We start from the raw sequence: 25,095 nt of genomic DNA, 5'->3' as shown, positions 1-25,095 counted from the left end.
TGTCCTACTGAGCCTTGGGGAATGCATGTGTTTCTCCCCAGAGCATGCACCAGCAACAGCAGCTCCAACACCAGCAATTTCAGAGGCAGCTGGAAGAGAGGATCCAGCTACTACAACAACAGCAGCTTCCTTTCCAAACTCTTGGTGACCTGACTCAGGACCCAGATTTCCTGGATGCCTCTGCTGGTTTGCACTCAGAGAGCTCAGCCCCCAGCAGTCCCAACATGTCCCCCAAGGGCTCCAACCACTCTCAGCATTCCAGCAACTCTGCGTCCAAGGTCAGCAGCAGCATCGCCACTGAGCAAGATGACAACGGTAAAACCCTATTTCTTTGTCTAAGTTAGGTCTTTTGTGATCAAGACCAGATGGAGGGAAAAAAGTAACAGAATGACCTTATTCTTGCCTGTGGGTGCTTATGGAACTATAAAATGGAATTCCCCAAGTTCAGGACAGCCTTACTTTTGTAAATTGGCAACTCATTCCTCTACTACTTCCACTTTCTTTCCATGAGTCTTCTTGGGATCATCTCAGCGCCAGTACCATCTTCTGTTAGCTTGTTCTCCAAGGACTAGAAGTCATTGCAGACTGGAAGTTGGTTATGTCAGGGTATGATGTGGGAATCTTCTGATGGAAAAAGTACTAGAGGCATAAATCATAGGAATTTAGGTCCTTAACCTTTATTATGTCATGAACTGGAGGCTGGCTGCACCCAGGCCTATGCACCCCCTCTCAGAATAATGTTTTTAAATGCATAAAATAAAATATAGAGTATTACAATGTGAACCAGTTATATTTAAAGATATAATTTTTCTTATCCAAGTTTGCAGACTGTCTCCCTTGAAATATATCCAAAGATCCCTTGGGGGTTCCTGGCCTCTAGTCCAAAAACCTCCAATCTAGTCCAATCCTCCCATTTTATATTTGAAAGAATTGAGACCAGTAGAAGAAAATTAACTTATCCAAAGTCACATCACTAGTCAATTGGTATGACAGAGAGAACCAATCTCATCCAATGTTGAATGATATTGATTATTATTATTATTATTATACAGGGTTAACTTCATAGAGTTAATAAATGTTTATTGAATTGCATTGAGTTAAGACAATGCCAAGTGTTAGGAACTTAGAGGATTTTAACTCTCAAGAAAGAAAACCCAATTGCTTTGTCTCCTTTTTCCCATTTAATACTTTCTGTACTGGCTAATAGCTCAAGGTGTGGTTCCCCTTGGGGAATTCAAGGCAACAAGTCAAAAGTCAATTACTAAGCGAGTTTGTGCCAGGCGCTGTACCAAGAGAAGGACCTGACCTTTAAAGAATAAATATTGTTTTAGCTCAGGGATTTTCTCTAGGTTTGTTTAAAATAATATTTCCTTGTCATCATTTTGGCTCAGATGAAGAGACCAGCATGGTGGTTGGGAAAATTTCCTTTTGCCCAAAGGATGTCTTGGGACATGGAGCTGAAGGCACGATCGTATACCGGTAAGTGATGTGGGGAGAGAACCATACCTCCAGAGTAGCAAGCGTCACAGAATCACAGAAATTAAGAATTTCTTTTTTTTTTTAAGTTAATTTCTTTATTTTTAGTTTGCAACATTCACTTCCATAAGTTTTAAATTTTCTCCTCCTCTGTCCCTCCCTCCCTCCCCAAGACTGCATGCAATCTGATATAGGCTCTACATGCACATTCCTCTTAAACATTTCTATTTTCACATTGGTCATGTTGTATAGAAGAATCATAATTAATGGGAGAAATCATGAGAAAGAAAAAACAAACAAACAAACAAAAAGAAAATAGTCTCCTTTACTCTACATTCAGACCCCATAGTTCTTTCTCTGGATGTCGATGGCATTTTCCATCACGAGTTCTTTAGAACTGTTTTAGGTTCTTGCATTGCTATAAAGGGCTAACTAAGCCTATCAAAATCAGTCATCTCACATTGTGGCTGTTTCTGTGTACAATGTTCTCCTGGTTCTGCTCACTTCACTTAACATCAGTTCATATAAATCTTTCCAGGTTTTTCTGAAGTCTGCCTGTTCATGATTTCTTATAGCACAGTAGTATTCCATTACATTCATATTCCACAACTTGTTCAGCCATTCCCCAGTTGATGGGGACAGCCTCTTTATAATTTCCATCTGTTGTGTCTGGTTTTGCCTTCTGGTGCCAAGCAGAATTAAGTCTAATCCTTCTTTTCGGTGAAAGTGCTTCAGGTTTTTTAAATTCAGCTATCATGTATCCCCACCACCACCTTGAGTATTCTCTAAACCAAGCATCCCATCTCTTCAGTCAGTCTTCATATGATATGGAGTCAGAAGCCTTTTACTATCTTGCTTGCCTTCCTCTGGACATTCTCTGTCTTACCACCTTATCTTGTCTTGTCCTTAAACTGTGAAACTCAGAAGTGAACATAATATTTCAGATGTGGTCTAGGGTAAAGGGCAAAGGGCCTCTATCCTGTTTTCATTTGGCAATCACATCCACTCCCATGGATTCCGTTCTATCTATAGATATAGATAGAACAATATATAGATATAAATATTATCTAATATATTATATATTATATATATGTTATATATAACATAATAATATAATATGAATATTATCTAATAAAATAGAACTATATATAGATATAAATATATCTATTTATCCAGTCTCATGTCTCAAGCTTCCTATTGGACATCTCAAACAATTCAGGATGTCCAAAAGTTTGTTGCTTTTAGCTTTGTAAAATCTCTCCCATATTCCCCCTTTTCTCCTTTGACACTCACTTCCCTGTTATATGTCCTTACCACTTCATGCCTGAACTAGCAACAGACTTTTGTTTTTGTTTTGATGAGGGAAGGCAGGGCAATTGGGGTTAAGTGACTTGTCCAAGATCACACAGCTAGTAAATGTCAAGTGTCTGAGGCCGAATTTGAACTCAGGCCCTCCTGACTCCAGAGCCGGTGCTCTATTCACTGCTCCACTTAGCTGCCCCTTCTAGTACATCTTAATTCTAGTACCTTCCCTCTATTAATTATTTCCTATTTATCCTGTATATAGCTTGTTTGCATATATTTGTTTGCTTGTTGTCTTTCCCATTAGATTATGAGTGTCTTGATGGCAAGGACTATCTTTTGTCTCTCCCTCTTTTTTTTTATCTCCAGTACTTAGCATATCACCTGGCAGGTTTGTTGTTCAGTTATTTCAGTCTTGCCCCACTCTTTGTGACCTCTTTTGAGATTTCCTTGGCAGAGATATTAGAGTAGGTTGCCATTTCCTTTCCCAGCTCCTTTCACAGTTGAGAAAACTGAGGCAAACAAGGTGAAGTGACTTGCTTAGGGTCACACAGCTAATAAAGACACTAAGGTTAAATTTGAACTCAGGCCCAGCACTCTATCTACTTCACCACATCGCTGTCCCACCCACTTCTTCAAGTGACAAATCTTGTACCTTTTTTTCCTCTCTCCAGGGGGATGTTTGACAACCGGGCTGTGGCAGTGAAGAGGATACTCCCAGAATGCTTCAGTTTTGCAGACCGTGAGGTGCAGCTGCTTCGGGAATCAGATGAGCACCCCAATGTGATTCGCTATTTCTGCACAGAGCGAGATCGCCAGTTCCAATATATTGCTATTGAACTGTGTGCAGCCACTTTGCAAGAGGTAGCTGGGGTCTCCTGGGGGAGGGGACTTGTTTTCAGCTTTGTTACCCACCCAGATACTGTTTTTAAAGATTGTATTGTTGTAAGTTGTTTTTACATTACAAACACAGATTAATTCCCCATTAATTCTATGAAAGGTCCCTTGTATCAACAAAATAAAACAATCAAATAAAGCTAACAGTACTCATCTGAAAGTATATGCAACATTCCACATCCATAGCACCCCTCTGCATCTTAAAATATTTTTATTCAATGAATAGAAATTTATTTTTCTCCTTCCTACCACATTGGAAAAACAAAAGACTATCCCCATCTTTTTCATCCTTTTTTTGCTTTTTTGGAGGGCAGTTGGGGTTAAGTGACTTGCCCAAAGTCACCTGGCTAGTAAATGTGTCAAGTGTCTCAGGCCAGATTTGAACTCAGGTCCCCCTGACTTCAGGGCCGGTGTTTTATTCACTGCACCACCTAGCCACCCCTTTCATCATTTTTAAAATGTCATTTTTATTGGTTTATTATTGGTGACGTTGAACAGCAATTTGTCCAGTCTTTTTCAATTGTGTCTGACTCTTTGTAACCCCATTTGGGGTTTTCTTGGCAAAGATGCTGGAGCACCTTGTCATTTCCTTCTCCAGTTCATTTTACAGATGAGGAAACTTAGGCAAACTGGATGAAGTGACTTGCCCAAAGTCACACAGCTAGTAAACATCTGAGGCCTGATTTACACTCAGGAAGATGAGTTTTCCTGACTTTAGGCCTCCAGGCACTCTGTGTGCTGTGGCGCCACTTAGCTTTCCAGTTGAACAGTAATACAATCTAATTAAACTCTCTTCCCAAGGATGTCTATTTAAATCGGTTCTGCTCCCAATATCTTAACAACTTTTCAATCACTCAAAGTTCCCATAAAGATTTTTTTAGTTTGTATATTCCTTCCCCTCACATCCACTTTTCCTTTTATACAATTATCACTGAGAAGAAGACCTAGGTTGAAGCCCCTGCCTCTGACACATACTGATTCTGTGACCCTGGGCTAGTCACTTACCTACTCAGAGCCACAGACAACCCCCAAATATTGTAACTTAGAGATCATCAGTTATCCCTCTGGACCTTTACAAAAATGGGCCTCCTTTAGTGTTAGTATTCTCTTTGTGCTGCATTTTTTTCACTTTCTATTATTTAATGGAATAGCTGGCTGGCACAGTGGATAGAGCACCAGGCCTGGAGTCAGGATCTTCCTGAGTTCAAATTTGGCCTCAGACACTAACTGGGTGATCCTGGACAAGTCACCTCATCCTGTCTGCCTTAGTTTCCTCATCTGTAAAATGAGCTGGAGGAGGACATGGCAAACCACTCCAGTATCCTTGCCAAGAAAACTCCAAATGGGGTCATGTAGAGTGAGACACAATTGAAACAAATGAACAACAACATCAATTATTTAACAAAAATTTTATTTTTTATTTCTTTGTATTCCTCATATTTGCCAGTCTTAACTGTATTATAGTATCAGTGTGCTTCAATTTATTCAATTAGTCTTTTTTTTTTTTTGGCCATTATAAATAATGTTACTATGGACATTTTTTTGGTAGCAAGATTTAAAAACAAACCTGGCACATTCCCAAAGCTCTCCTCCTTTAGGCAAGCTTGTAACCGCAGAGTTGCGTCAGTTAACTCTCGTTTTGATTGTACCATTCCTCAGAAACTGTTTTTCTTGTTCCTCTTTCACTGCCCATAGAAGGTTGGAGCGAGATCATTCTTCCTGGTTTTATAAATGGAGCATGGCATGGCATATGATATAATGATGGCACAGGTTATGAAACAGGATAGAAACCATTGCCTGTTTTTAAAAAAAGCTTGGCACCCAATTTTTTCTGTCCTGAGGGCTGTTGAAATGTACACAAAATAAGAAATGACACCTGAGTAGGTCAGTAGGAAGAAGGATGGCTCGGGACTTGTGTACTGACTCCATCTTGGTGTCTCTATCAGAGGTAGCCTGGTGTGTAAGAGGAAGTATGGTATAATAGGAGTTGTGAGCAAGTTAGAGGACTCTGAGCTCTGTCATTTAGCTTGGACAGATCTCCCTGAATGACCTGGGACAAGTCCCTTAACCATCCTTAGTTTCAGTTTCCTCATATATGATATGGGGTTATTATACATGTAATACCTGATCTCCCAAGGTTTGGTTGCCATGAGGATCAAAGGGGATATTGTACATGAGATTGTTGTTTGCCCTTCATTCTCGAAGAGGACCAATGACATCAGGAGGGTAATTTCTTGACTGGCAGGTGAATTGGATTTAAGTGAGACAGAGCTGTGCAAAGTCATCAGCCTCACTGTCTCTTCCAGAGTCACTGGAGTCCAGTGACAAGAACAGGTAAAGATGACAGGGATGCAGTGGGAGACCTTGGCCTTTTTAAGCTAAGGTCTTTCCCAGGTCTCAGTTTGTCTGAGGCAACACCCATTTAGTAGTTAAAGGCTAGGTAAGAATTGAGGCAAAACATGGCCTAGTTTACTTTCATAAAAGAATCAATCTGGGAGGGGAACACCCTCAGAATTTCTGACCAGCACAGAAACAGTTGGTGCTTACACTCACTCTGAGCCTTCAAAACCCAAACAATGAGCAAGTAAAGCTTGGGCTGGCCAATCAGTGAGAGCCAGAGTGATTTGGGTTTAAAGGCATAGTCAGGTAGCTCTATTTGAATCCCAATGGGCTTGATCAAAACTTGCATTAGAAAACCATAACATGTCATACAAACAGAAAATATTAAAATAACAGCTGTTATAATAATCATCCTCCTCATTATTATTACAGTATGTGGAACAGAAGGACTTTGCTCACCTTGGCTTAGAACCCATCACCTTGTTGCAGCAGACAACGTCGGGACTTGCTTACCTTCACTCTCTCAGCATTGGTGAGACTCTCTCGCGGTTGCACTCGGCGCCATGTTGTTGGGGCCTTTCCTTGTTGCACAGTTGTCAAGGTGACCACTCTCAGTTACTCTGGTATTTGACCCAGTTTGACCTCTTTGCCACATAGTGAATTTCTCCTCTAGAAGGTGATATTTCGTTCTGGGCATCATGTTGAATTTAAGGTGCCAGCAGAAGGGACAGAAGGAGGAAAGAAATTATACACCTAGTTTCATTTTGAAGTGGTTTACCCTAAGCCTGAATCACTTCCTATAAAGGAGTCATACAATGAAAGACAAGACACCTAGAAGTGTCTGACAGTCTGTTTGAAAGTTGTTGGTGGTGGTGGTAGGGGGAACCAAGATGGCGGAGTAGTACTGGCAGCAACCCAGGTGAACTCTCCCCACATTCTCCTCCAAACAACTTTAAAATAACTCGTCAAAGAACTTGTTGAAGGGGATCCAATGCTATATTACCCTGAGATGGTACCAGATGTTGTGACTAACAAATATTGGGCTAACCTAGAATTTTGCATTAGTTCACAGAGATCTGAAACCCCACAACATCCTCCTTTCCATGCCCAATGCACATGGCAAGATCAAGGCTATGATCTCTGACTTTGGCCTCTGCAAGAAGCTGGCAGTAGGTAGACACAGTTTTAGCCGCCGCTCTGGAGTACCAGGCACTGAGGGATGGATTGCCCCAGAGATGCTGAGTGAAGATTGCAAGGAAAATCCGGTGAGTAGCAGAGTTTCTTTCTCTGAATACCCAAGACCTACATTAGACAAACTACACCCACTTCCAGGGTAGAGATTTCTCAAGTACAAGGTCAAAAATTCCCAGATATTGGAAACTCAGGTTTCTGCCTAGCTTGCCAGCTGGTACTTGAGCTGGGCTTTGGAGGAAGCTTGAGATTCTACTACCTGAGGAAGTTGGGGCCTTCCAAGTGCCCAGTGAGACTTTAAAACATTCAGTGAAAATGACACAGATTTTTTTTCACTCTACTTCAGACCAGTCATGCTCTCTTTCTGCAGTTAGGTGGTACAATGGATAGATGCTGGACCTGGAGTCAGGAAGACCTGAGTTCAAATCCAACCTCAGATACTTACTAGCTTTGTGACCCTGGGCAAGTCAATCTCTGTTTACCTCATTTTCCTCATCTGTAAAATGGGGATGATAATACCACTTACTTCCCAGGATTGTTGCGAGGATAGAATGGGATATTTGTAAAGCACTTTGCAAAGCTGAAAGTTTTACAAAAATGCTGGCTGTTTTAATAACAATTATTCTATTATAAATAATAATCTCGTACTTAGAATAGTGCCTGGCATCTAGTAGGTACTAAATAAATGTTGATTGATTGATTAATAATAATAATTACTATTACTACTACTACTTTACCCAAATATTAACAAAACATTTGCCAAAGGGGTGGCCAGGTAGCACAGCGAGTAAGAGCACCGGCTCCAGTGTCGGGATGACCTGGGGATCGAATCCGGGCTCAGACACTTAGCACCCACCCAGAAACACCTGGTCGTGTAACCTTGAGCAAGTTACTTAATCCTGATTGCTTTAAGAAAAAAATTTTTTGCTAAAGCATCTCATGCCATTCTCGTGGAGAAACTGGAAAAGTAGGAAGCAGATATTTAGTTGGAGTCACAACTAGTTGACAAATTAACTGTTAATAAGTATGTTTCAATGTGACACACTAAGTTTTTTAGGGTGTTTTTTTTGAAGGGGGAGTTGGTTGGTTCGGTTTTTTTTTTTGAGAAATAACATTCCTAATACTTTATTTAAGAAATGTTTTAATACAATTATAAGACAGTTTACAAGAACCACATTTGATCTAACACTGCATACTTTTAAGGTATCAAAGGAAATCATGTATGTCTTGATTATCAATATAATTAAAATGTTTGGTTCTTAGAGTTAACATGAGAGCAACTAACTCAGTATGCTGATTATTTCTTCATATATGTACTGTTTTTTTTTACAGCATATGAGTAAATATTATAGGTTAATGCATAAGTGTAATGGAGTATCCCAGGGATGTGTGCTTGGCCCCGTGCCTTGGGTACAGAGATTAAGGCACTATCTTTCATCTTCCTCTGACCTGGAATCTGTGACAGACTTGGAGAAGTCTACTACTTTTCCACAACAGGAAACTTTTGAGAGAAGTTTAACTTCTAGATTTCTTGCCCCCTATCCGTATTGCTTCACTGTACTTTATAACTGAAGGGGAAGAAGGTGTTAGAATTTGAGGAAGTAGATTTGGTGAGTGTGCACATGGGTTTTTCATGATGGTTATAGCTGCTGAAAGGTAAAAGAGGGGAGGGATGGGGTCCAAAAGTGCCCAACCTACAATAAAAGAAACTAAGTCAGAGCTCCAAGCCAGTCTATTAAAGGGTCCATGGCCCCCTCTAATGACATGGACCTCATATCTTCCTCATGATCTGAGATGCCACCTTCTTCCAAGGCCTTAGTTTTATAGTGCTTGACATCCAGATGATACAGAAGAGGCACAGTAAAATACAGAGTCTTATTGATCAATAGATCTTGGTCTTGATCCTTCAGGAGGATCTGCACAAAATACAGAATCCCATTGGTTGACAAAGGAGGGGATGAGGAGACCTTGATAGGCCTATCTTGACCTTTCAGGAGGTCCCACTGAACCAAAGAACAGACCCATGGGCTGGGCTGATAAACAGATGTTGAAGCATCCACATGGACCAGTGGGCTGATTGGCAGGCAGGGCCACTTGTTGGCCAAGTGCTCGTGGCCATCTCCCCATGTTGGGCAACAGAAGGGTGATGAGGGATGGAGGGGCAACAAAAACAGCTGGGGGATTTTCCACGTTTTTGAGTCACCTCTACCTTATTTGACTTGGTTATCATAACAAAAGGAAACAAGGGTGGAGGGACTGTAGTCAGCTTCCTATGATTAAACAAGTGAACTTACAATCTGCAGCTCACAGGGCTGGGGCCTAATATACAGAACTTATAATCACTACCCCTATGGAATCATATCAAACTGATTAATACTGATTAGAGTAAAATAGGGGTCCAATTACTCATTTGTCACTGAGGGGAATAAGGATTAGGATTCCTTCTTTTCTCAATCACCCATTAAGCCCAGCCTGGGGTCACTAATGGAAAAGCATTAGATTTGGCATCAGAAGGTCCAAGTTCAAATCCCAACAAGGCTGTGTGACCTTGAACAAATCACTTCCCTGTTCAGGGCTCTGGTCTCCTCATCTTTAAAATGAAGAGGTTGCACGAGATGATCTCTAACCCCTCTGACATTCTATGGCTTTGTGATCCCCTAAAGAACAAACAGGGCAGCTAGGTGGCACAGTAGATAGAGCCAGGAAGATGCCTCCTCCCGATTTCAAATCTGGCCTCAGATGCTTCCTAGCTGTGTGACCCTGGGCAAGTCACTTAATGGCTCCCAACCTTAGTTTCCTAATCTGTAGAATGGGGATAATAATAGCACTAGACATGCAGTCAGGAAGACTAGAGTTCAAATCTGCCTCAGACACCTCCTAGCTGTGTGACCCTGGGCAAGTCACCTACTCAATGCCTCAGGTTCCTCCTCTGTAAAATGGGAATAATAATAGCAAGTACTGCCCAGAGTTAAGAGGATCAAATGAGATAATATCTGTAAAACACTTAGTACATGCCTAGCATACAGTAGGTACTATGGAAATTCTTATTCCCTTCCCTTTCCCCCTAAATGATGAGGAACAATGCAAACAATACATATTTGTTAAGTGTCTAATGTAATGTATGCAGAGTCCTAATTCAGGAGAGAGACAAGATGAGATGACATTCCTGCCCTCATGGAACTTAAAATCTAATAGAGGAATATACATATAACTCTAAAACACAATATTATATAATAAAAATGCATCAGAAAGAATACAAAATCAAATGCTGCATGAGATTATAGCAAATATATGTGTGTGCATATATACATATACATATGTGTGTGTGTGTGTGTAAAATGCTTTAAGGTTTCAAAATACTTTATGTACATTATCTCATTTTGTTGTAGAAAGGACAGTTTTGCAAATGAAGAGGCCTGGGGAGGCATTTCTGGAAGAAATGGCACTTGTTTGAGTTGGGTAGGAATTTACCCAAAATAGAATGTAAGCTCCCTGAAGGCAGACTTTATTTTTGCCTTTGTATCTATAGCAGGTGACAGAATGTCTAACATGTAGAAGGTGCTTTAAAAATGCTTGTTAAGTGAATGAGTGAATTCATCCTGCAAAGAGGGTAAGCAACCTGAAGAACTCATCAGCTCTATGTCCTTTTACAGACTTACACAGTAGACATTTTCTCTGCGGGTTGTGTCTTTTACTATGTGATATCTGATGGCAACCACCCATTTGGCAAGTCCCTGCAGCGGCAAGCCAACATCCTTCTTGGTGCCTACAGCCTTGACTGTTTGCATCCAGAGAAGCATGGTAAGTCATGAGAACTGCCACCGCATGTGGTATGTTCAGCTGTGCAGGTGCCCTCTCTGCCCACCAAGGAATCATGGGTGCATACAATGCTCAGAATTTCTAGAATACTATCCTGAGAGTTACTGTCTGACCCATCCGTTGTGAGATACACAGATTTAGAGCTATCTCCACTCCAAATGTTCACGTGGACTATTTATGTCCGACCTATGGTAGAATCTTCCAAGTTCATTTGGTCTGATCAGCCACTATTGGACACATTGTACCTTGACCCCTACATAGAGATGTCATTTTGGTCTTCTTCAAGAACAAAGGACAACAACGAATCTGTCCAGCATGCCCTTGAGTGCATTGGCCTAAGTCAAGAATTCTTAACCATTTTTGTTTCTTGGACCCCTTTGTCTGGTGAAGTCTGGTGAAACTTATGGTCTCCTTCTCAAAAGAATGTTTGTAAATGCATAATTAGATTAAAATATAGTTATCAAAATACTAAAAATCAAGTTTATGAATTCCAGGTTAAGAAACCCTGACTTGAGTAGACTCTAACAACTCTTGGTGTTTGTCAAGTCAGCAGGTCTTTAAACACTTATTATGCTCCAGGCACTGGGATAAGTGCTGCTTAGTAGAATGATAAGAGAACTCTATGAGGTCCACAGTATAGCTCAGAATGTAGGAGATTGTTCCATATTTGGACCTGTGTAACCCTTTGTCTGATGGCTGAATTTCTTTTTTCTGACCCTTGAGATTCCTTGGGACTAAGATCTTTACCTTAGCAGGTGGCACCCATGGGCACTGGAGTCAAGTTGGTGACTCGTAACTAGTGAGTGATCTGTGGATTTCTTTTTCTCTCTCGTAGAAGACATCGTTGCTCATGAACTAATAGAAAAAATGATAGCTATGGATCCTCAGAAACGGCCCTCAGCCAAGCACGTGCTGAAACACCCATTCTTCTGGGGCTTAGAAAAGCAACTGCAGTTTTTTCAGGTATTGGGGTGTATGTGTGTGTGTGTGTGTGTACGTGCTCACGCACCCACATATGTGCACCCATGTTTTTATTTTGTTCCAGTCTTCTAGAAGAAAATAAAAACATGTAAAAAACATCAGAACATTGGGACACAGTTTTTGACTGTGAGGTCAAAAGCTTTCATTCAGAATATTGGTTTTCTCTATTTGGGTCCTCGATCCTTAATTTGACAATTTGATTCAATTCAACAGATGTTTACAAAACACTTTCTGGGTCAGACTCTGTGATAGGTGCATCCTCTGCATCCAAAGTATCCAAAGAAAGCTGTCCTCAAGAAGCTTACATTCTACTGGGGACAGTAACATGTATACAGACATATACAGAATAAATTAAAAGTAATTGGAGGGAGGGAGGAAATCACTAACAGTGTGAGACTAAGGAAGGCCTCAGGTGGCATTTGAGCTGAGTCTTGAAGGAAAATAGAGACTTCCAAGAGACAGAAGTGAGGAAGAAGAGTATTCCAGGCTTGGGACAGCCAATGGAAAGCCATGCAGGCTGGAGGTGATGTGTCATGTACAAGAACAGCAAGTCAGTCACCTTCAAGTTTTGTGACCCTGGGCAAATCACCAGACCTCTCTAAACCTCAGTTTGCTCATCTATAAAACAGACTTCCCTATTTCTGCTGAGGATTCCACTATCCTTCCAGGTTCAAAGGTCTACAACCTCCTCTCTCTCTCTCTCTCTCTCTCTCTCTCTCTCTCTCTCTCTCTCTCTCTCTCTCTCTCTCTCTCTCTCTCTCTCTCTTTCTTTCTCTCTCCCCCTCACTCTCTTCCCCATATATATACATATATAATTGTTATCATTATAGTACCATAATATTTTATAAATGTATTTTATGTATTATATTTTATGAATATATTTTATAAAATATTATTTTATAATATGCTATATCATAATATGTTATATATAATATTATATTTTATCATAAAGGCACTGGAGCTTGTTGAGTAGGGGCACTGAAATCCTTAGACCTGTGTTTTAGGAAAAGCACTGGCAACTGTGTGGGGAAAGACCGAAGGGGAACAATTAGGAGGCTACATAATTAGAATAGTCAAGGCCTGGAGACAGTGAGGGTCCAAACCAAGCCAGTGACTATAAGGATAATGGGACTGAGAATGGAGGGGAGGAATGTAGAGGTAGAGGCGGCAAGTTAGTAGCTGATGGGATATGTGGGGAAAAAGAAGTAAGGAGACCCGCATAGTGCTGAGAGGTTGTAGACCTTTGAGCCTGGAAGGATGGTGGCACCCTCAGCAGAAACAGGAAAGTCTGGAAGAGGGGTGGGCTGTGATAGGGAGTGTGAAGTAGTGGGTTGTGTTTTTGGCATGAGTTTCTTTTTTTTCCCCAGAGGCAATAGGGGACCACTGAAACTTTGGAACCTCTGCAATGAGAGCAGGGGTGAAGGAATCAGGGTGTAGCTCTGGCATACAATGAATGCTTTTGCCAGGAGAACTGAAGGCACTGGGGTTTATTGAGTAGGAGAAGTAAAATCGGTTTTTTGTCTGTGTGTATATACATACATACATATATGCATATGTAATTATATTATGTTATATATGTATATACATGAACATAGAAGTATTTACATGTATTATATAAATGTCATAGTATGAGTTGCATGCTATATGTATGTCTATATGAATGAGTTTCTTTGGGAGTGTATACACATAAAAAATTCTTAATATCATAGGATTTCAAACTGAAAGAAACATCTTATAGATTACCTTGCTAGACCACCTCATTTTATTTTTATTTTATCTTTTTATGGCCTTTTAAGGTTTATTTTTTTCTTTCTCATTTTTCACTATTCTGAACTTTATAAACATCATCTAAATAGGATGTTATATGATGCACTTGTGTGTAATAAATAATAAGTGTGTAATAAATTCAACATTACAGAGTTGTTTTAACTTGAATTTTTCTGATTATTAGTGATTTGGAATATTTTTCATCTGCTTGTTAATAGCTTGGATTCCTCCCTTTTAAAACTGCATATTCATATCCTTTGACCAAACTTGGGGAATGGCTCTTAAGTTTTAAAAATTTGAACCAACTCCTTATATAACCTGCATATGAGATCTCTATCAAAGAAAATACTTGCAAAGATTTTTTTCCCTCATTCAGCTATTTCCTTTCTAATTTTAACTGTATTAATTTTGTTTGTGCAAAAACTTTTAAATATTTTTGCTTTTTGGAGGGTGGAAGGCTGGGCAGTTGGGGTTAAGTGACTTGCCCAAGGTCATACTGCTAGTAAGCGTTATGTGTCTGAGGCTGGATTTGAACTCAGGTCCTCCTGACTTCAGGGTGCTCTATTCACTGCACCACTTAGCAGCCCCCCAAAACTTTTAAATCTTATGTAATTAAAACTGTCCATTTTCCTTCTGTAATCCTTTTTCTCCCTTATTTGATCATGAATTTTTATCCCATCCACAGATCTGAAAGTTATTTTCCTTCTTGTGACTACAATTTGCTTATGATATGATCTTTTATGTCTAAAGCATCTGTCTGTTAGGAGTTTGTTTTGGTATATGGTATAAGATGTTGGTCTCTACCTGACTTTTGCCAGATTGCTTTTTGGTTTTCCCAGCAGTTTTTGTTGAATAATGAGATCTTACAAAAAGTTGGAGACTTTGGGGGTGTCAGATTCCTATGCTGCAATGTTCATTTGCTGCTGTTGATCATCATCTCTTATTTTTTAACCAGTAGCAAATAGGTTTTTTTGTTTTGTTTTGTTTTTACTTTTTGGAGGGGGTAAGGCAGGGCAATTGGGGTTAAGTGACTTGTCCAAGGTCACACGGCTAGTAAGTATTAAGTGTCTGAGACTGGATTTGAATTCAGGTCCTCCTGACTCCAGAGCCAGTGCTCTATTCACTGTGTCACTGTGCCACTGCACCGCCTAGCCTCCCCAGTACCAAATAGTTTTGATGAAATCATATAGTTCTTTTGTGTCTTGGTAAATAGATTCTCAAAAACTTAATACATTCTGTAATAATGTGGATTGTATTTCCTCTTCCTATCTCTTCCTGTTGCAAGCCTTCTCCTTTTACATATTAGGAAGCTGAGACCTAGAGAGGTAAGGCAAGTCATTCAAACTAGTAAGCAGCCAAGCCAAGATTTTTCAAAACCTCCTCCTTCCAAGTGGAGGCAGTCAGGGTTAAGTGACTTGCCCAGGGTCGCGCAGCTAGAAAGTATCAAGTGTCTTGAACTCAGATCAGCCTGACTCCGGGGCTTGTGCTCTATCTATTGCATTACCCAGCTGCCCCCAAGTGTAGTATTCTTCTTGCCATACTTGGCCGGAATATAGCCAGAAGCAGAAAGCAGCAAGTATATAATGCTTATTATATTATATAATTACATATAATTCTGCTTAATATCATAAACTAAAAGCAAGAACTTTAGAGATCATCAAATTTAACTCTTGTTTTACAGTTGAGGATACTGAGGCTCCAAGGGCCCAAGTGACTTACCCAAAGTCGCACAGGTAATGATCGACAAAACTGAGATTTGAAACATGGTCCTCCAGCTACAAATCTCCTGCACCCCTTTGCTTCTTTTTCTGAGCTGGACTGGACCATTCTACGACAGAACTAACTCATTCACTCAGGGTGTTCTTGGCATTCTCTGACTTGATGTGTCCATCTTCATTCTCCACATATCAGAAAACCTGTCCCTCATTGTGTTTTCTCTTTGATTCTCTTATAGGACGTGAGTGACCGGATAGAGAAGGAGGCCTTAGATGGTCCCATAGTGAAGCAGTTAGAAAGAGGAGGGAGAAGAGTAGTCAAAATGGACTGGAGGGAAAACATAACTGTTCCGCTCCAGACAGGTAATGCTTTAAAAATATTTTCTCATTTCATCTTCACAACAACCCTAGGAGGTAGATGTTATTATTATCCCTGTGGTTAAGTGACTTGCCTAGGGTCATGCGGCTATGCTATCTGAGGTCAGGTTTGAACTTAGGCCCATTATATTGGGGGGAAGCTAAGTGGTGCAGTGGATAGAGCACTGAGTTTGGAGTCCAGAAGACCTGAGTTCAAATCTGTCCTCAGATACCTACTAGTTGCATGACCCAGGGCGAGTCACTTTACCCTGTTTGCCTCCATTTCATCATCTGTAAAATGAGATGGAGAAGGAAATTGCAAACCACTCCAGTGTCTTTGCCAAGAAAACTCCATATGGGGTCCCAAAGAGTTGGACATGACTGAAAATGACTAAACAACAGCCATTACATTTAAAAAACACAGTTTGTTCAGCCATCGCCCAAAGGATGAATAACCACTTTCTTTCTAGTTTTTTGACACTACAAAAAAAGGTTGCTAAAAAATGTTATGTATCTACAAAATCTTTCCTTATTAATTAAATGGTGTTAACTTCAGAGGAGATGATAGGGTGGCTAGGTGGCACAGTGAGTAAAGTGGCGGCCCCGAGTAGGGAGTACCTGAGTTCGGTTCCGGCCTCAGACACTTAACACAAAAAACTAGCTGTGTAACCTTGGGCAAGTTACTTAACCCCAATTGCCCTCCAAAATGCAATAAATTATTAAAAACAAAAAACTTCAGAGGGGATGGCACTAGTAGCTGGGGAAGGCCTTGACAGTCTTGGATGAATGCTTCTAAGAGCCCAAGATAAGTAGAAAAAGGAGAAAGATGGGGATGTTGAAGAAAAAGGCAGCTTTCTTTTCTCCACCTGTATCGCCTCAGCTTTATTATTGAGTTTATCCATTTGATATACCTGGAGATGCACAAAAAGACAAAAACATGATTTAGGATCATACTACTCTCCAATTTCTCCTATTATTTGATTTGGAACATTCTTTCATATGGTTATCGATAAGTTTATTTCTCTTTTTGAAAACTGACTGGTCTAGCCTTTGATCCACTGGGGAATGACTCTCATTCTTATATGTTGGTATCAGTTATTTCTTCTCTTTGATCTTAGACCTTTATGAAATATATTTGCGATAAAGACTTTTCCCAATTAACTATTGTTCTTTTAATTGTGGCAGCATATCTTCTATAGTCACCTCCATTCCCTTGTTTGTTTAAGAATTTTACACCTTGCCATAATCATGCAAACTGTCACCTCCCATTCTTCTCTAATTTTTTATGATGTAATGTTTAGGCCATGAATCAGTTTTAGAGCCTATGTTGTGTATAGGGTATAAGATGTTGTGTTTAAACCTAATTTCTGCCAAACTGATTTCCAGGTTTTCCAGTTTCCATATTTTGTATACTCTGGTAATCAATGTCTTTGGGTTTATTGAACACTAGGTCTTAATTTAATGTCTCTAGGTCTTGTTTACTTAGTCTGTTCCATTGATTAACTTTTCTCTTTTTAAGCAATACCAAAAAATTTTGATGATTCTTGCTATATAGTATGATCTGATATCTGACTATGGTAGGCCTCCCTCATTCCTACTTTAAAAAAATTATTTCTTTTGAGATTCTTAACCTTTTGTTTCTCTAGATGGACTTTATTACTATTTTGTGTAGTTGTACAAAATACTACCATGGTAGTTAGATTGATATGGCATTAAATCTAGGTAAATAAATTAGGTATTTATTATTATGAGTATTATACTTTTTATTATATTGGCCCACCCAACCATGATCACTGAATAGTCCTCCAATTACTTAAGTCTTCCTTTGTTTTTGTAAAAAGTGTTTTGTCATTGTAGTCATGTGAGTCCCGAGTGTGTCTTGGTAAGTGGACTCCTAGATGTTTTGTGTATTTTCTCATTAATTTGAGTGAAACTTCTTTTATTTTCTTCTGCAAGATTTTGTAGGTAATATTCAGAAAGACTGACTTGTGGGGCTTTATTCATATAATACTATTTTATTAAAGTGACTGATATTTTGATTAATTTGTCATTTTATCTCTGGTATTCTCTAAGAAACCCATCATGACATTTACAAATAGAGTTGCTTTTGCCTCTTCTTTGACTGGACTTACTTCCTCAGTTTCTTTTTTTTTGTCTTGGTAAATAATAAAGAGTGGTGACAATGGACAGTGCTTTACCTTAAGCTAATATCTCCTCATTATGGATTATACTAACTCTTAGTTTTTGATACTGTTTTTCATATACTAAGCTTATTTTCATCATTATGTCTTTTTCCTTTTACAGATCTTCGAAAATTCAGAACCTATAAAGGGGGTTCTGTAAGAGATCTTCTCCGTGCTATGAGAAATAAGGTAAAGGATTTGCAAGGCCGAGGATGTCCTGATTGAAGGAAGTAGACAGAGACCCCTCCTTTTCATAGATTGCACATTGGCACCAGGGGACCTGCCAGATCCTTGCTTTGCTTGACTAAGGAGAGAGATTATTTCCTTCACTAAACTAGCTTTTTCTCCAATAGAATTTAAACACATAACTAAGGCATCATAGGGCTGGTTTCTCTGATGCTTGTATCTTTAGCAATCACTATTCCTTTGTCAACTTTTTTTGTGGCTTTCTCTACTTAGATGTACCTGATACATGTAAACTTGGATGCAAGGTCCAGTTGCCCTCACAGAGTTGGCTGGGTAAATGTCCATGATGACAGGGCACTTACTAATGTTTCTGAGTGCTTGGGCCATAGTCCCTGGGAAAGCACAGGAGAGGCAAGTTGTCCAGTTGGCCATATATCTCAAATCTCCCCTTGAAGGTTCATGGCATTTTCTGAAAATATGCTTACTAGAAATGGAAGACACAAGCTTCTTAGCTTAGTATAAGTTTTCCTAAGGTTCAGTAATCCCCACATCATTGCTTATTTTCTTGGTGAACCTTGGGGTCAGTTGGAATTCTGTTGAGTCTTGATTATTAAGGCCATCTGCCCCATTTTAAAATAAGGTCTAATAGATTGATAGGCCTTTGTAGTGCAATTTTTTTTCTTCCTGTTTTTTCTAGAATGGCCTGGGGAAATCAGATAAGGCCAGGAGAGGGGTTGATTGCTTATTGTTTCTTTCACTTCTGCCTAGGATTCTAAGAAAATGGGTTGACTTCTTAAAAATGTCATTAACATTTCCCTCTTTATATAGTAAAAAGGGCCTTTCTAGATGTCCCTCAGAGCAAATGAAATTTGTTATTGATTCCATATTACTTCCCTTCACGCACTCTATGTTCCTGCCAAATTGACCTAGCTGATCTATTATATATATATGATCACATATATATCTCATATGTGAGGTCCCATCTACCACCTTTGCTCAAGCTCTTCCCCTTCCCTAGGGGATTCCCTTGTCATTTCTATCTTTGGGAGTCAGTCTCTTGTTCACTTCAAGCCTCAGCACAAGCTCTGCTTTCTGTACACTCTCTTTTTTTATTTCATCTTGCCTCTCTGACATTACTTTGTGTGTGTGTGTGTGTGTGTGTGTGTGTGTATACACAGAGACACATACAAACACATTTACCTATATATAACTACTTCATATTTTATTTTCACATAAATATTGATATATTTCAACATAGACATATTTCTAATTGCCATACCTGTTATTTCTCCTCAGTAAAATTTGCTTCTTGAGAATAGGGCCTGTTTTGGTTTTATATACCCAGTGCTTTGTCCATAAAAGGCTCTTAGTGGTCTAGTCTGATTTGCAGCTGTTGAAGAGCTTAATGGTTAAAACTTTTAAAGACCTCTAAAATAATTTCAGTTTTGCGGGGAGAAGATTCTGATCTGGAAGACATTTAGGCTTCAATTAGGGAATCCTAGCCAGGCTTGTTAAATTCAATGGAATTCTCAATCTGCAAAGTCAAATATTTCTGTCTATCTGTGTTTTCTCCGCAGAAGCACCACTACCGGGAGCTCCCTGAGGCTGTGCAGGAGACACTGGGCTCCATCCCTGATGATTTTGTCCGTTATTTCACATCACGGTTCCCCCACCTCCTCTCCCACACCTACCAAGCCATGGAATTGTGTAGCCAGGAGAGGCTCTTCCAGCCTTACTATTTCCAAGAGACCACAGAACTGGACCCCCCAGTGACAAACGATGGCCTCTGAGAAAGGCAAGTCCTCTCTGTTCCCAGTAGAGAGGCCAATGTGAAGACTAAGAGATTGGCCTTTGTGACCCAGCATTTGGAATCCCTTTGGCTCAGAGAGCCATGAGAGAGAAGCTGCGCTTCTGATATTAAGTGCCTTGGACTGCCTGCCCTGTTCTGCAGCCAGAGCAGGGGAATGCCGAACCCTTGGAAGTGGAAGAAGTGGCGTCTTATAACCAAAGGGAAATCAAGAGGATCAAGGCTGCTGGGGCCCTTTGTCTATCAGGCTTTCCTGTATAAAGTGGGCAAGGGTCATGAGGCCTTGGAAGAGGCTGCATCTGCCTTCATCTTTCTGCTGAAGAAACCTCTTTTGGACTTTGGGGTTCTTGTTCATCTGCTTTTTGTGGTCGATATGTAGGACTTTGGAAGGTCCCAAGAAGGGAGAAAAGAGGTTGTGGGAGTAAGGAATCCAAAGGTCTATCCATCTAGCAGGAGTTAACAGCATCTCTCTCCATTTACTAGCCAGGTTTGATTTTGTACTACTAGTCTAATTCCTCTGCAAGACGGTGAGGCTGGAGAGGAACAAGGGTGGAACTAGGGACCGATGGGTAGAAGGCAGAGTGAGTAGATTTCTGCTTCCTTAAAGGAGAAATTTCCCAACAATTTGAACTATCCTGAAGTAGAACAGGGAGGAAGGGGATTACAGGTCATGTGCTGATCAAATTAGCTGACCTGTGAGGTTCCTTCAAACTTTGAGGTTCTTTGAGGATTAAGGAAGACTCCAGTATTCAAGTATTATCAAGATGGAGGTTTTATGGTATCCTTGAAGTCAGCAGGCATCAAGTAAATCCTTTATCCATTGAGCATATCCTGGACAACTTATTTTGAAGTGCCTGTTTTAAACATTGGCCAAATGTCTTCTGAGAGGCAGTGAGTAAAAGGATTGGGAACACACTTTTAGGAGCTTATTAACACTATATTGGAAGGATAGGTCACTAGAAGAGGGGTGGTGATAAAATGAGATATCTCTACTGGTGTCAGAAACTAAAAAAATACATCTCTGGGTCTAAGTACACAATGGTTTCCACCTTAGTTTCAGTCCTAAAAATTTAAGTCGAGGTATAAGGAGACAATTTAGAAGAAATTATTTGTTTCCCCCAGCCAGAGTAAGGTGCAAGGAGGTACCAGAGTTCCTGTGTCAAATTAGGGGATTTGTTCTACATGACCCCGAAAATCCTTTACAGCTCCTATATTCTGAGTCTAACCAGAAAGAATGAAAGGAGTGCATCTTGGGAATGCCAGTTAGAACAAGGCAAATTCTCATGTTCACTGCAGTCGTATTTGCTGTTTTTTGGTTCAGATATTCTTAAGCCTGGCCCTGGAATTTATGGCAAAACTTTTTGTTGGCTTATTTTTTTTCCTGACATAAGCAATAAAGCTTGATGCTGTGTGTAGCAGGGAACCTGGGGACAGCTCATGCTTGGTGCCTGCTCTTTAGCAGATTTCTCTGCAGTATTCCTTTTAAGTGTCCTCAAAGCTGTGACTGAAATAAAAAAATTCCTTCATACCTGAGAAGCATTAACATGTTCTGACATAGAATTTGTGTTGTATTCTTTTGCAATTATCTATTTATTTTATTTGTATTTATTTAATTTTTACCCTGAAACTGGTTAAAGTGTGAGGGCCACAGGCAATTTGTGCTGTTACACTGCTAACCGTTTTTAAACTGGAAAAGGAAGAAATGCTTATTGTGTCTTTCAGTGGAGTGAATGAGTTGTAATTTTTTTTTTGAGAAGATTACTTGATCAGGTAAAATTTTAAAGTCTTATGTGATTTTTGTTGTTGTTTAAAAAAAAATAAAATTCAGTGCCACTCTGTCTTATTTTGCTAAATGGATGATTAATTGATGGAATGTTGTGTGTTCATTGTGTATCACAGTCCTTTCTCTGGAGTGTAAATTCCTGTTTTAGCTTTATATTTTTATAAGAGCCATTATTAATGTCAAAAGCCAATGTTGTGCAGATCTTTTGTGTATTTTTAAAGCTTGGTGATTCAGGGGTTATTACCTAAAGCAAATTGCATATTTTTATACCTCTCTGGTACAATTCTTTTATAATTCTGCATATCGATGATGATGACAACTTGTATTCAAGCAAACTTCAAATAAAAATAGATTAAGATTTGGAGGTTTCATTTCTTCTCTTTGGAGACCTGTGTCTTAACTCTTTTCTCCATTGTGGGAGTTTGTTGGTTTTTTTAAAAAGGCAGGCTGGTATAATGAAAAGACTGCTAGCCTTGAAGTCATAAGTCCCAACTCTGTTATTTACCAGCTGAGTGATATTGGGTCAATCACATAATGTTTCTAGGCTTCAGTTTCTAAATCTGTTGTTTAGTTTTTCATTTGTTTCCTACACTTCATCACCCCACTTGGGGTTTTCTTGGCAAAGACACTTGGAATGGTTTGCCATTTCCTTTGCCAGATCATTTTATACGTGAGAAAACTTAGGCAATAAGGGTTAAGTGACTTGCCCAGGGTCACACAGCATCTAGTAAATATCTGAGGCCAGATTTGAACTTAGGTCTTTCTCATTCCAGGCCCAGCACTCTATCCACTGTGTCACCTAGCTGCCCATCTCTGTGCCTTTCCATTGGCTGTCCCCCATTCCTGGAAAGTATTCCCTTCTCATCTTTGCCTCCCAGAATCCCTAGTTTCCTTCAAGTTTCAGTTGAAGTACTGTATTCTAGATCAGAGGTTTCAAACACATAGCCCACAACACTTCCAAGCGTGGCCAAATCCAATTAAAATGTAATTGGGGAATACTTAACAAAATAAGCAAAAATCAATAAAACAGTTCATATTAATTGATGATTTTCTAAATCAATATGTGGCCCATCCTACTAGACTCATTTGAATTTGAGTTTGACACCACTGGTCTTGATGAAGCCTTTCCTTATTCCCCCCAAAGCTCCTAGTGCCTCATAGTCCTCCACAAGCTACCTCATAAATCAGTTCTGCTATAACATGACAGATGTGTTCCCTAAAAAGCACCAAGCTATGCAAAATGACACAACAAAAAACCACAGGGCTTATGGGGAAACTGAGGTTAGTGACACAATGCCCTAAAATGTCGTCAGTGTCCTTCATATACAGATACATAGGTACACACGTGTGTACACACATATATAACACATGTGTATATATACATATATGCACATGTGTGCACCAACTTAAAAATGGTAGCACAGTTTTATACATGTTAAATGGTTAAGAAATACATAAATACTACAATAAATAGTGGCAGTGTCTGTGGCCTTGAGCTGTCTCCAGCCTTAGTCTCCTGCTCAGCCTGCTTCTTGTTCCACCAACCAGACTGGCAAAAACTGACCAGTTGGGCAGGTTACAGCTCTAGGAGTCAGAGGCCATGGTGGAAGGAAATGATGGTTCAGACCAGCCCTCTACTGCCCTGAGCTCCTACTGCACTAGGAGATATACAATAAATACGACACTTTACTTTGAAAAAGACCTGAGTTTTGCTTGTGGAAGTGGACATCAGAGGACTTGCAGCTTGTGAGTTAGTGTGAAGTGGTATCATTTTTTGCCTTCTCACTATCTCCCAGAAGAAATTGAGCAGAAGCAAACTTGGAATTCATGTTAAGCTTAAAATGTGGCATAATATATCAATCACATTGGGACAAATTTGCGTTTTTGTGACATAGTATAACTGACTATACCCATTTTAAGGGTGTGTGTATGTTATATTTGTCCCAGTGAGTCCCAAAAGTCTTAGAGTAATTAAATACTTAGTGCTATTAAAGTTTAGAACCTCACTAAAACTTTTGGGACACCAAAAGATGGCTAGATAGCTAGATTTGCCAGTTAGATGATGGATAGATAGATAGATAAATAGATAGATAGATAGATAGATAGATAGATAGATAGATAGATAGATAGATAGATAGATAGATAGATAGATAAATAGATAGGTAGGTAGGTAGATCTATGCATATTTGTACATGTTATCTCCTCTCTACATCACTCCTTTAAAAGGTAAGCTCCCTGAGGGCAGTAAATAATATTTACTATTTTACAATAGTAAAAAAACTATTTTACCTTTGTCCTTTGATCCCCAATACTTAGCACAGAACTTGGTACCATAGTAGGTACCTAATACATTTTGATTGATCAGTGGTTCCATAAAATACCTGTAGCACCTACCCCACAGGGGTGTTGTGATGTCTGTAAGTGCTTTGTAAATCATTTATAGGATCTGACAGCCTAGGGAGGAAAAGCATATTTAGCTGGACTCTGGCCAGGTATAAGGACTAAAACACATCACACCTGACTAGGATTTGGAAAATTTATATTTTAAATTTTTATTTATGTTTATTTATAGAAAATAATAGCAGCAGAGTCTAGAGCAAGAAAGGAAAAAGGATCTAATAGAGGGAGCCAGACAGATGAGGTCACACTTTACCTCCATGGGACCTTAATGGTACTTAGTAATCCTTTTATTCCTCTCTAGTTGGGTCCCCCAAGGGACAGCCGGGTGGCTCAGTAAAGGCCTGGAGTCAGGAAGACTCATCTTCCTGAGGTTAAATCCGGCCTCAGACACTCACTAGCTGTGTGACCGTGAGCAAGTCACTTAACCCTATTGCCTCAGTTTCCTCATCTATAAAATGAGCTGGAGAAGGAAATGGCAAACCACTATCTCTGTCAAGAAAACCCCAAATGATTACTGTGCTAAGCACTGGGGATAAAAATATGAAAAATGGAAGACAGTGCCTACTGGCAAGGAGCTTATAATTTAATAGAAGACAACATATAAAAGAAAGCTGAGGTGGAGGGACATGGAGGAGAAGGCAAAGAAGTTCAAAATGAATGTAGCGGGGTGGGAAATGAGATAACAGGGGGAAAATAAATGTTATGCATGCTTACACTCAATCACATGCCAACAAATTAAAAACAAATAAAATTAATAAATATTTATAAAAATATAAATAGAACAAATGAGAAGTAGGTTGGTACAATGGAAAGAGTGCTGGCTTTGGAGTCAGAGGATGCATGTTCAAGTTGTATCTTTGTTACTTACTGGGTGACATTGGATAAGTCATT

The 25,095-nt window shown here is 39.6% G+C and overlaps 1 protein-coding gene across 4 annotated transcripts in view; it reads left to right on the top strand.

The window, feature by feature from the left end:
* The window catches only part of ERN1 (endoplasmic reticulum to nucleus signaling 1), a 138,043-nt gene extending 115,881 nt beyond the window's left edge, over positions 1-22,162 (top strand). For 3 of the 4 annotated variants that reach the window (XM_069076285.1, XM_069076287.1, XM_069076288.1), the window contains 10 exons: positions 42-315; positions 1,392-1,479; positions 3,453-3,642; positions 6,448-6,547; positions 7,081-7,280; positions 10,860-11,007; positions 11,861-11,988; positions 15,728-15,851; positions 18,150-18,217; positions 19,792-22,162. In XM_069076285.1, coding sequence (XP_068932386.1) covers positions 42-315; positions 1,392-1,479; positions 3,453-3,642; positions 6,448-6,547; positions 7,081-7,280; positions 10,860-11,007; positions 11,861-11,988; positions 15,728-15,851; positions 18,150-18,217; positions 19,792-20,004 — 1,533 coding nt within the window. In that variant the 3' untranslated portion in view covers positions 20,005-22,162. The remainder of the gene's footprint in view (positions 1-41; positions 316-1,391; positions 1,480-3,452; positions 3,643-6,447; positions 6,548-7,080; positions 7,281-10,859; positions 11,008-11,860; positions 11,989-15,727; positions 15,852-18,149; positions 18,218-19,791) is intronic. The other variant, XM_069076286.1, reaches the window with a different exon arrangement.
* Positions 22,163-25,095: the final 2,933 nt, after the last annotated feature.

The sequence above is a fragment of the Petaurus breviceps genome, unplaced genomic scaffold (assembly GCF_028583685.1).
Source record: "Petaurus breviceps papuanus isolate PSGF00001 unplaced genomic scaffold, PetGlider_PUasm1.0 90925, whole genome shotgun sequence".
Taxonomy (NCBI): Eukaryota; Metazoa; Chordata; class Mammalia; order Diprotodontia; family Petauridae; genus Petaurus; species Petaurus breviceps.
The sequence above is the reverse complement of the archived record's forward strand: the minus strand, read 5'-3'. Positions and strand labels throughout refer to the sequence as shown.